Raw genomic sequence first — 12,814 nt, 5'->3', positions numbered from 1 at the left:
CATCCCTGTTGCCTTAAACGCTGGATTCTAGGATGTGTAAAATACTGCTTTGTACACACCATCCATTCTGCTAACTCTTGCTTTCCCAGCGGAATTATTTCACAGAGAATGCTACCACCTTGACAAGTATTGCGCTATTTTGATGGGCATGCCAGTCTTTCCACTCAATGGAATTTTGAAAGATAAACCTCCATTTCCAGAACACGTTGGCCAGAAGGCGATGTAATATTTTCATTGGCATAGCATGCTGGTAGAAACTGACTCAGGAGTATCAGAGAGACCTTATGGAGTGATGAAAGGTTAATTCCTGCACTGCAATGTGAGAAGGTAGGGCATGAAGACTTTCGCTTTCGGGACAGGAGTGGCCCTCACACCCACAAATTACCCCTGTCCTCCAAGAAGATGAGAAGAGTCCCACTAGATTTAATTGAAGGTCTGCCTAGTTTCACACCCATAAGCTGGGCATGTAGTACGCAGACCTCCTCCAGCAACTGGTTCCTGATGTACAGTAGTGGCAACAGAACATAGTGGTTATATTTCACTGGGATGGGAAACAGGCCTTGACAGGTCTCAGTGGTGCCTGGTCCCTGCTGGGACTGGTACGGTGGGAGGTAGGAACATCAATGGCAGGTGGAGCCAGAGCCAATGAAAGGCAGAGCCAATGCATAGTTTTGCCCCCATCCTCCTCCCTGCTGAGTTCTAAAGACAACACTACCCATTCACCCAGTTTAGAAATGCCATTTCAGAGCTTTTGGGGTTTGCACAATCCTGAATAATAATTGTGTCCTCTTGGTGCTGGAGTCAGCTGGACTGACAGGTTCCAAGCCTCCAAAGGACCACTGAAGATGGTCAGATGAGCAAGAGAGTTAGCTTTACCCCTACAACAGGAGGGAAAGGTCTGATGGCCGAAATGCCCATGAGGTTAGAGTGCGTGTCAGCTGGGGAGACTTGGGTCACACCTGCACCTTATGTTTATAGAGTACAGCTAAACCACCTAAGAGTCTTGTCCCCCCCCCCAAAAAAAAGAATATTGGGAACTGTAGTTTGTTAAAGGTGCTGAGAGAGTTGTGAGGAGGCTTCTTTGCCCCTCACAGGGCTACAATTTTCAGAGTTCTGAACGTCCCTAACCAACTACAGTTCCCATGAGTCCTGGGGGAAGCCATGATAGTCAAAGTGGTGTCATGGTGTTTTAAATGTGTGGCTGGTTCGAATCCACTCAGCTACAAGGCTCCTTGACTGATTTGGGGGCCAGCCACTCTCATCTTAAGGCAACCTCACAAGGTTCTATTGATAAAATGGAGGGCAGGGGGAGAAATAAATATATATATATAAACCCTTGAAGTTACCAAAGGAAAGACAATCTATAATATATAAGAAAGGGAAACAAAACAGGTGAAAGTTAAGTCTTCCTTGACATGGGCAATTTATCCCCATATCTCCTTCATATATGGCAAATCCCTAACCCGTGTTTCCGTATGGTGATCTAGATGGTGCGGTTGTGATTATAAAAGAGGCTGGTTCTTTCACTGCAGAGTGAAGTGATTTTGACAACTTTCTATGCAAGGGCAACCTGGGCCTCCTGCAGGAGGAACTTTTGGAGGTCATTACCAAATTAATTGGGAGGTCTCTGCCAAAGCATCCTTCAGTAAGAGCTCTACACACCAGGTGAATGGGCACACCACCAAAGGCTTCTAGGGCAAGCCTTCCCTTTCAAACTCAAAACAACTATTTAGGTTTTTTTTTGCACTGCTCCATATCTCAGTGCAGTTACAATACTGGCCTCAGGGCCCCACCTGCTGGTGTTCAGAAACACCGCAAAGGAAAACTACGGCAAGCATTTGCAAATTTCAATATGGCCCCTGATAGGTGGCAAGGGGGCTTCCAGAAGCAAGCCCCCTGGTGCAAACGCTGGCAAAACTGCAACAAAACTTTCACACCTTTGTGCATATGTGCCCCCATTTCTTTCTTTGGTTTAATTCTGTCATTTACCATTCACAGGGGCAATGGGAGCCGTAGTTCAGCAACATCCAGGTTGGACACAGGTTCCTCAGCCCTCTGCATAGCTCAGTGGCAGAGCACCTGCCTTAATAATAATGATAATAATAGTGATTATGATGATAGTTTTATTATTTATACCCCACCCATCTTGCTGGGTTGCCCCAGCCACTCTGGGCAGCTTCCAACACATATAATAAGACATCAAACATTAAAAACCTCCCGATACTGGGCTGCCTTCAGATGTCTTCTAAAAGTTGTATTGTTGCATTCAGAAGGTCACAGGTTCGATCCCAAGTGGTGATAGGTACTGTTTGAGTGAGGCAGGGTACGGCTGGTGGGGGGTGGGAGGAAAAGTGCCCCCAGGATCACACATTAACGTTGCATGACAGTAATGTGAAGACCCTCCTGAAGTGGATGAGTATCATGGGGGAGAGATTGCCAGGGTGGATGAGGCGAATTGCTCTTCACAGGAGCAGGGGTTCACCTCAGAAAAAGAGGAAGGAAGGGGGAGGGAGACGAAGGAGGGAAGGAAGAAGACGAGAGAAAGAGGGAAGAAGCTGCAGACCTGCAGAAAGAAGGAACGGTGCACAGAGGGGAGAAAGGAGCAGAGATGAGAAGAGGAATGCGACAGTGACGGAAAGAAAAGGTAGAGGGGGGAACCGAGAAGGAAGAAAATTGGACATTCCGAGAAAAGGAGGAACGAAAGAGCAAACAAGATTTTAAAAGTCAAGGAGGGCAAATCGGTGTCAAAGAAGGAAACCAAAGAATCAGCTGGAGAGGAAGGGACCCTCACGTAAGCTGAAGGAACAAGCAACATAAAGAACTAATAATAGTAATAATAATTCTGGAGAAACTGGGAGAGGAGCCATTGAAATATAGGAAGGCAAGGGACGAGTGCAGACCCGGAAAACACAGAGGAGAGAAGTCACGGAATTTCAGATTTCCACTTGGCGCCATGTCCCAGGGAGGGTATTTTGAGGGCAGTGAGCAGCGGCAATACCAAGCCCTGGAGATGCCCCCTGCCAGGCCCAGCGGCACGGACCTGGGCCCCCTCTGTGAGTCGGAGCTGGCCTCCTACATTGGAGACGAGCAGCTGCTCTCGGAGCTGCTGCAGGGGGCCGGGCAGAGGGGGCCCAAGCCAAGCACCCCCTTCTCCAATTTCTTCCCGGGGGAGCCATACCCTTACCTGTCTTACGGAGGGGAGCGCAAGGTCCTCGGTCCCTTCGACCCGCGGCCGGTCGCTGTCAAGGAGGAGCCACGAGGAGGCGAGGCCGGTCGCGCAGGCGGGCGCCACCCGTACAACCCCATGCACTTCTCGCCAGCCCACTGTGCCCAGGTGGCCCTCGCTCAGCCTGGCATGCGGGCCGGACAAGCACTGAGAGTCCTCAAGGTAAGGAGGAGAAGCACGGTCCCCCTGTTCCCAGCTTTGCTTTCACCCTCACCCAGCTTGGAGACTTTCTCAACTCCATAACCAAATTAAAAAATGATGACCCCAGCTTTGGAGGTCATTGGTGACTACTCACCCTACCGGCTAAGTCCTCCTGTTGTGGTTGGAGGCAGAGATGCTTCTGAATGCCAGTCGCTGGGAGCCACAGGAAGGTGAGAGTGCTCTGGGCTCGAATCCTACTTGCAAGGTTCCCACTGGTTGGCCATTGTGAAAACAGGATGCTTGCTGGGCCCCTGGCCTGATCCTGCAGGCTTTTCTTAGGGTCTGAGCTCCTCCTGACTCCAAAACCTGTCCACACTGGCACAGCTCCTTTCCCCACCCCATCTCTCAAACCTCAATCTTCTTTGAGTATTTATAACTGTTAACTATTGTTATTGAAAGTGCTTTAAAAAGAAAAAAAGGAAGGGGGGGCAAGCCTGTCCCTTTCGGGGCTTAAATCTATAACCTGATGCACAGGCGAGAGCAGAGGAAGGAAGTGGAGAGACAGTGGGAGATGGGAAGAAGATGCAGTTAGGTCGGTTGCACATACTTAGGTTTAGTTACAGCGGGGACCGGGTGCACGGGCAAGAGCAGGGGGTAACCCAGGTTGTGCCCTCCAGATGTTGCAGGGCTCCAGCCCCCCATCAGCCCCAACAATCAGGGATGATGCAGTTAAACAAGGTCTGCAGATCCGCACCCTGTTTGTTGCCCCTGGACAAGGGCCTGTTTTGCCAAAGTTTCCACAGAAAAGTTGAGGAGAGGTTTTAAGGGAGCCAAGAGAGGGACAAAAATGAGTTCCTTTTTGGATCCCAGTTCCTTTCTATCTGGAACTATAGGGCTCAGTCCTGAAGTGTTTGCCTCTGTTCCTAAAACCTGACTTGCCTGCTCTCTTAATCCGGGACCCCAGTGTCCCTCGTCAGCCCTTGTGAATGAGGTCTCTGCAACACTGGGATAAATGCATGATATAAGCTATAACCCACACCAAGAAAAAGGGGGAAGGAGCTGAGCTTAACAGAGGTTAAAAAAAGCCTCCTTCAACAGCTCCATTAAAGGGCCCTTCCCATGACTGTGAGTGAACGAGAGATAATTTTGTGAGATGATGTGCAGAGAATCAAGGATCTATGATGGAACAAGTAATCGACCAGGCAAAATTAGGTAAAACACAGGGACCACATGAGCTACCAGCAAAATACAGTATTACAAAAAAAATTGCAGGACTCTTTAATGCAACCATTAAAAGACACTGCGAACAGGATATTAAAAACCTGAGAGATTCCAGATACATGGAGGAAGGCATATATCACAGTGACTTCCTTTAACCTAAACCAAGGATCTGTGTTACAAGCACATACTTTTTCAGAATGAAGGTTTCGTAGTGGCGCAGCAATAAAACTGCCAGCACACGTGTGGAAGCTAAGCAGGGCCTGGTTTGGTTTCAGATTGGATGGGAGACCAGGTTACTGCCTTGGAGGGGGTTGGGCTGGATGACCCTGGGGGTCCCTTCCGACTCTACAATTCTAGGATTCTATGAGAGGGGTAGGTATTGCTTCCAGAGCAGGCTGGGCCCATAAGGGCATCTGGAGGCACAGCCCCACCAACCTCAGCCAGCCCCACCTGCCTACCTTCTTCTCCTTCTTATTTTACTGTATTGCTATTTATTTGATTATTTCTTTTATTCTTGCACGCACCCATTCCAAGGAGTGGCGCTGCCTGCCCGCTTCCTCCTTCTTAGGGTTATCTTTGCAGAGCTCAGCAGGCAGGAAGGTGGGGACGAAACTAGAATCTGCTGTGTCTCTGCCTGCCATTGGCTGTGGTTCCACTTACGGCCCCACCAGTTTCAGTGGTCACCAGCTGCCGGTGCTTATCCCAGAATCCAAGGGTGTGGAGCCAATATCTGGAGCATCTGGGAGGGCCCTCCTACAACCGGCAATCTCCATCTTGGCACGGAGGGTGTTTCTAGGCAGGTGCATATTCTGGGATGGGTGATGCCTCTTACAGGCAAATGTTTCCCAGTGTCCACCCACGTTGTTGGCATGAAAATGCCAACCTGTATCTTACCCCCAATTAACCCTGATTTATCCATTTCGGGGGAAACCAAATAAATTAAGCATCATTATTATTAAAATCTGTTTTAAATTATCTATTAGTGATATCTGAATGATCCACTTACAGTATTAAGTATTAAGTATTAATTTTTATACTGTTTAAAAGCAGGCTACATTTTAAGCATATGTTTGTGTGTATGTGTGTGTGTGTGTGTGTGTATATATATATATATATATATATATATATATGTCAGGGAACTGCCATCGGAGCATCAGGTGGTGGAGGGGCTCAGGGAGGAAGAAAGAGACTCAACAGCTGAAGCAGGCACCAGCAGGGGGAGGAGTGATTCTCTGAGGGAATGTGAGCAGGAGGGAGGGCTCAGGGACGCTTCCAGCGAAAACAGTGGGGAGGTATCTGAGTCTCACATAGGGAGACCTACACCTCGCCGGAAACTGTCACGCCGTGAGTCCAGGAGACGCGTTTCCGTTAAGGAGCTCCTTTGCTGGAAACGCTTCCGCAGACAGCCACTGTCGGACTCTACTAGTGACTAGAGCAGACATGTCTGAGGAGCTCCGTCACACACTGAGGTTTGTGGGGTCGCACAAACTCTGAGGGAGCACGATTTTACGCACAAGCAGCTAATCAATCCCTAACAGCAGTCCGACAGTCTTTGTACGCTGCCTGTGCAAGAGAAAGCATCATGAGCGAACCAACCGGAACCGGAGGAGCTGGGGTTGGGGCTGGTCCAAGCTTGGAAGATAGATACCGAGCGTTGGAGGTCCAACTGGCGCTGCAGACGGCGAGGCTGGAGGAGAGAAGGGCTCAGGATGCAGACAAGAAGGGGAGAGCCACTCAGTTCCCCAGAAAGGTACCAGGATTGGTGCAGAAGTTTGGGGGGGACCCCAAGGATTACCATGCCTTTAGGACAGAGATGCAATATGCACTTAATGTGCAGTTTGATGAATTCCCTGATGAGGAATCACGAGTTGCTTTCGTGATTGGGCATCTTGAGAGGGGGGCGAGAGACTGGGTTCGACCCCTGATGGCAACGCACAATGACGTACTAAAGGACACGATGAAGTTCTTTCGTGCAATGGATATCATGTTTTCCAGCGATATTGAGGAAGGGGTGGTGCGCAGACAGCTAATGGCTTGCAAGCAGGGAAGCCGATCTGTCCGTGAGTACTGGACTGAGTTTACCATGCTGGTTCACAGACTGGGTTGGGATTTATCGGCGGCACCCATTCAGATGCTATTTGAAGAAGGTCTTTCGTCGGCTGTGAAAGACGAGCTGTCACGGAGCCCCAGGGCGGGGTCTATGGATCAGCTGACCAAATCTGCGCTGACCATAGGAGCGCGTCAGGAGGCAAGAGCCTTGGAGAGGCGGGAAGGGAGAGGGGAACGTTGGAAGGAGTTCCGCATTCCAGACATTCCTGAGCCAGCTTTCCCGCCGGCAGAGCCGATGGAAATCGGGACAGCGCGCGCGCGCGCATTTTCAAAACCCAGCGAGGGGGCTAAGAAGGAGGGAAAGGGCGCCCGGAAATGCTATCTCTGCCAACAGCCAGGCCACTTTGCCAGAGTCTGCCCCCAGAGGAAGGAATGGCAAGGGATGGTGGGAGCTGTTGAGGGGGAAGAGCATGGGGAGACGGAGCAGGTAAAAGCCAACGCCTGGTTGCCACAATCGGGGCACTGCAGCCAGGCCAAAGAGCAGTGAAAGTGCCCGTGCCAGAAGCTCCTCGACCTGCTCTAGTGATTGAAGTGTTGCTAGAGCTGCAAAATGGACACCCCCTAAAAATAAAGGCGCTATTGGACTCAGGCAGCTCCTGCAATTTTATGAGCAAGGAGTTTGCTGCTGAACACCAGATACAGACTATCCCTTTAAGCAACCCCCTGCAGGTGACCACGATCGATGGCAGGGAGTTGTTGGGAGGAGGAGTCAGCTTGCAGACGGTCCCAATGATCATGAGGGTGGCAAGGCACACAGAACTGATAGCGTTTAATGTGGCCACCTTGGGAGGCGCTCCCATTATTTTGGGAATGAGCTGGCTAGCTCTACATGATCCGCTGGTTGGCTGGCATCAAAGAGTGGTGTCCTTTGGTTCAGCACATTGCTTAGAACACTGCAAAGGGGAAAAGGGTTCAGCAGGGGCCCAAGCCACCCTAGCAGGGACTGAAGTAATGGAGAAGGTGAAGGTACCACCACAGTATGCAGATCTCAGCGACGTGTTCAGCGAGAAGGAAGCTGACCAACTACCCCCGCATAGGCCCTTTGATTGCCAGATCAATTTACTCCCTGGAGCACAGCTTCCTGTGGGCAAGTTGTATGCCATGTCAGACAGGGAAATGCAGGAGTTGCGAGAGTTTATTGACAAGAACCTGAAGAGAGGTTTCATCAGAGAGTCCAAAGCAGCGGGGGGTAGCCCAGTGTTTTTTGTGGACAAAAAAAACGCGGACAAGCCGAGACTTGTATGTGACTTTAGGAGGTTGAACGCAGTGACTGAACCAGTGGTGTTCCCTATGCCCAGGATTGATGATATTTTGACCAGGGTGCGGAAGGGAAAGATTTTTACAAAGCTGGATCTAAGGGGGGCGTACAACCTGATACGCATAAGGAAAGGAGATGAATGGAAAACCACCATGTTTACCCCTTTGGGGGCATTTGAATATCTCGTTATGCCATTTGGATTACAAGCAGGCTCCGCGTGCTTTCAATCTTTTATGAACCATGTACTGGGCCCTTTGCTCTACAAGAATTGCGTTGCTTTCCTAGATGATGTGTTGGTGTATTCGGAGAATGAGGAGCAACATGTGAGAGACGTCAGAGAAGTGTTGAGGAGACTGCAAGCCAACAGGCTGTGGGTGAAACTGGAGAAGTGTCAGTTTCATACCAAGGAGGTGGAATTCCTGGGGTACCGCCTGTCAGACAAGGGATTGGCCATGGATCCCGGCAAGGTGCAGGCGGTGCTGGACTGGAAAACACCAAAAACCAAGAAGGATGTGCAGAGGTTCCTAGGGTTTGGAAACTTTTATCGTAAGTTCATCCGCAACTTCGCTCATCTGACGGCGCCCATTACTGACTGTCTCAGCAGTAAAAAGAAGTTTGTATGGACGGCGGAGGCGGAGCGAGCGTTTGAGGAGCTGAAAAGGGCCTTCGCCTCTGAAGAACAACTTCTGCATGTGGATTTACAAAGGAAGCTAAGGGTCGAAACAGACGCATCTGACAGAGCCATAGGGGCGGTGCTTCTTCTGCAGCCGGGAAAGGAGGAGTCAGAGTGGCGACCGTGTGCCTTCTTTTCGCGAAAGCTGAACAAATCCGAGAGGAACTACACGGTGTACGACCGAGAACTTCTTGCGATTCATGAGGCGTTCCGGAGATGGAGGCATCTGCTAATTGGTGCACAACATAAGGTGCAAGTGTGCACGGACCATAAAAATCTAGAGTATTGGAGAACTGCGCGAGTGCTCAACCAAAGGCAGTTGAGATGGGCCCAGGAGTTCTCCAAATTTAACTTTGAGATTTGTTACGTGCCAGGCCCAGAGAATGTTAGGGCGGACGCTCTCTCACGCAAACCTGAATATTTGGAGGGGGAGGGAGCACCTGAAGAAACCCATATCATCCCAGAGGATCGCTGGGTGTGTGGGGCGACTTTGGTGGGACAAAGGGAATTGGTAGAGGGTACGGTGCTTGATGCATACGCCCAGGACAAACTCAGGGGTCTCAGGAGGGAGGAAGACAAACCCGGTGGTTTTGAGGAGAGAAATGGGGCATTGTATTACAAGGGAGCGTTATATATACCCGAAGGGGAATTGAGGGAGAAGGTACTCAAGCAGTTGCACGATAGTCCCACAGCAGGGCATTTTGGGCAACACAAGACCATGTGGCTGGTTACTAGGGAATTTTGGTGGCCCAAGGTCAGGGAAGATGTGCGGGAGTATGTGAGAGGGTGTGAACAATGCCAAAGAGCCAAGGGGGAGAGGCGGGCGCCGGCTGGTTTATTAGAACCACTGCCCACACCTGAAAGACCGTGGGAAGCAGTGGCAATAGATTTCATGACTGATCTGCCAAGGTCTAGAGGGAAAACAGCCATCATGGTGGTGGTAGACCTGTTAACTAAAATGGCCCACTTTATAGCCTGCTCACATGCGGTCACAGCAGAAGAAACAGCCAAATTGTTTGTAGAGAATGTGTTTCGGCTGCATGGCGCCCCCTTGAGGGTGGTTTCAGACCGGGGAAAACAATTTACTTCCAGGTTCTGGAGGAAGCTCATGAGCTTACTGCATGTAGAGGTTAATTTCTCAACGGCCCGTCATCCAGAAACCAACGGGCAGGCGGAAAGAGCAAATGGGGTTCTCCAGCAATATTTGAGGTGTTACGTTAATGACAGAGAGAATGATTGGGTGGAGAAGCTGGCGTTGGCAGAATTTGCCTACAACAATGCAGAGAACGTGTCCACGGGGATGAGCCCCTTTTTGGCTAATCACGGGTGCCATCCCAGAGCCTTCCCAGGGGGGGAAGGGGAGAACTGGAGCGTTCCAGCTGCAGAACAGTTCGTTGAAGAAATGGAAGCGATTCATCGCCAGCTCCAACTCAACTTAAACAGGGCTAAGGAGGAATATAAGAGGCAGGCAGACAAAAACAGAAGAGAAGGTGAAAGCATTAGGGTGGGGGACCAGGTGTGGCTGTCAACCCAAGGGTTGCCATTCAAAGGAGGTTGTAAGAAGTTAAGACCCAAAAGGCTGGGTCCGTTTGAAGTCATGCAGCAGGTCAACCCAGTGGCTTTCAGACTCCGGTTACCGAACCACATGAAGCTGCACCCAGTTTTTCACAGGTCGTTGCTGTCACCGTATAGAGGAGACAGTGAAGGGAGGGTCACTAGGGGACCAGCAATGGAGGAGAAGGAACACAGCTACCATGTAGCGGAGATCCTTGATTCCAGGTGGAAGGGAGATCAAGTAGAGTATTTGGTAATGTGGGAAGGGGAACCGGAGTCGGAAAACACGTGGGTTAGGGCAGAGGATGTCAATGACGAAGTTTTAATAGAGACTTTTCATCAGAGGTTCCCACGTAAACCTCAGCCTGTAGCGAGGTTCCGAAGGGAATACTTTGCCACCACCGATGAGGAAGAGGAGTTGGAGGGGTTCCCAGATTCTGAAGAGGAAGAGGATTCAGCGAGCCAGGACGACGATCGATGGAGGGAGTTGTTCGAGACGTCTGAAGATGAGGAAGATTCTTTTCGGGGTTTTAGCCCTTCACCTCCCAGAGGGGAGGTAATGGGAGGGGGTGAGGGGGGCCCTGGAGGGGAGGTGGATGTCAGGGAACTGCCATCGGAGCATCAGGTGGTGGAGGGGCTCAGGGAGGAAGAAAGAGACTCAACAGCTGAAGCAGGCACCAGCAGGGGGAGGAGTGATTCTCTGAGGGAATGTGAGCAGGAGGGAGGGCTCAGGGACGCTTCCAGCGAAAACAGTGGGGAGGTATCTGAGTCTCACATAGGGAGACCTACACCTCGCCGGAAACTGTCACGCCGTGAGTCCAGGAGACGCGTTTCCGTTAAGGAGCTCCTTTGCTGGAAACGCTTCCGCAGACAGCCACTGTCGGACTCTACTAGTGACTAGAGCAGACATGTCTGAGGAGCTCCGTCACACACTGAGGTTTGTGGGGTCGCACAAACTCTGAGGGAGCACGATTTTACGCACAAGCAGCTAATCAATCCCTAACAATATATATATATATATATATATATATATGTATGGATGGTTACACTTTTGTGAAAATTTGGTTTCATAAAAGTATTGGCCAGCTGTGGGTTTTGAGGCCTGATGCTCTCTCTCTCTCTCTCTCTCTCTCTCTCTCTCTCTCTCACACACACACACACACACACACACTTGTGCTATTGTCCCTAACCCATGGAAGGATCTATCCATTTCAATTGTCTTGGTTTCTTGCTTTTTCCAATATTAAATTCCATTCTTTGCATCTCTGTGACAAAATGAGATTTCAGCAAGACTCCTCATGAAAATTCACTGGCCTTTTAGTGTGATTTTCTCCTAGTAATCACATTTTGTACGCAGTTTTGACTACCGTACACCTTTTGCAAGAGATTTCCCCAATATAATGCATTTATATATATATATATATATTGCTAATACAGTCATTATTACCTTACCCTAACATGCATTTTTGTAAGCACTGATTGTTGCCTGAAGAACTGCATTGCAAAATTCAGAGCGTTCCAAAGGACGGTCACGTTTCACTTTTGCAAGCTGTTTCGGAAACCTGCAAACTTGATAAGTTTGAGTACGAAGCAAATAAAATCCCTGATTTTTTGCCCTTCCCGCTCCTCCCTCTGTGTCTCCGCAGGGTCCCCCTTGCAGCCCGTCCCCACCCTGCACCCCCAAGGGGAAGAAATCGGTCAACAAAGACAGCCTGGAGTACCGGCTACGCCGCGAGCGCAACAACATCGCCGTGCGCAAGAGCCGCGACAAGGCCAAGCGCCGGGTGCTGGAGACGCAGCAGCGCATGGTGGAGCTCCTGGGCGAGAACGAGAGGCTGCGCAGCCGGGTGGAGCAGCTGGTGCAGGAGACAGAGACCCTCCGTGACATTTTCCGCCAGATGCCTGAGGCGGCCGGGCTTATCAAAGGGCTTGGGGGCTGCAGCTGAAGCTGGCCGGGATGGGGTGGGGAGCGAGGACGGAGGTGGCGGCACTTAAAATCGAGAGGGGGGTGGGTGCGTGCAATTTTGAGTGTGTAAATAAAAGGGTCTCTCATGGCACATGTTTGCTTTAGTGATGTGTCCTTTTGCTTTATAGGAGGGAATTGGAGGAGGGCTGTAGCTCCGTGGCAGAGCCTCTGTTTTGCATGCAGAAGGCTGTAGGCTTCTCCCGGTACCTTTCTTGACTTAATAATATATTATTTATACCCCGCCCATCTGGCTGGGCTTCCCAGCCACTCTGGGCAGCTTCCAACAAAATATTAAAATACAGTAATGCATCAAACGTTAAAAACTTCCCTGAACAGGGCTGCCTTCAGGTGTCTTCTAAAAGTCTGGTAGTTGTTGTTCTCTTTGACATCTGGTGGGAGGGCGTTCCACAGGGCGGGTGCCACCACCGAGAAGGTCCTCTGCCTGGTTCCCTGTAACCTCACTTCTTGCAGTGAGGGAACTGCCAGAAGGCCCTCGGAGCTGGACCTCAGTGTCCGGGCAGAACAATGGGGGTGGAGACGCTCCTTCAGGTATACTGGACCGAGGCCATTTAGGGCTTTAAAGGTCAGCACCAACACTTTGAATTGTGCTCAGAAATGTACTGGGAGCCAATGTAGGTCTTTCAAGACTCAAGGCCCTGGGAAGCA

The 12,814-nt window shown here is 50.4% G+C and overlaps 1 protein-coding gene across 1 annotated transcript; it reads left to right on the top strand.

The window, feature by feature from the left end:
• Positions 1-140: 140 nt before the first annotated feature.
• On the top strand, positions 141-12,176 carry CEBPE (CCAAT enhancer binding protein epsilon). The gene is made up of 2 exons (XM_081168197.1): positions 141-3,388; positions 11,829-12,176. Exons 1-2 carry the CDS (start codon positions 2,954-2,956, stop codon positions 12,126-12,128), a joined length of 735 nt encoding a protein of 244 aa, XP_081024323.1. The 5' UTR covers positions 141-2,953; the 3' UTR covers positions 12,129-12,176.
• The last annotated feature ends 638 nt before the right edge of the window (positions 12,177-12,814 follow it).

Source organism: Podarcis bocagei, assembly GCF_964188305.1.
Source record: "Podarcis bocagei genome assembly, chromosome: 13".
In the NCBI taxonomy this organism is placed as follows: Eukaryota; Metazoa; Chordata; class Lepidosauria; order Squamata; family Lacertidae; genus Podarcis; species Podarcis bocagei.
The sequence above is the reverse complement of the archived record's forward strand: the minus strand, read 5'-3'. Positions and strand labels throughout refer to the sequence as shown.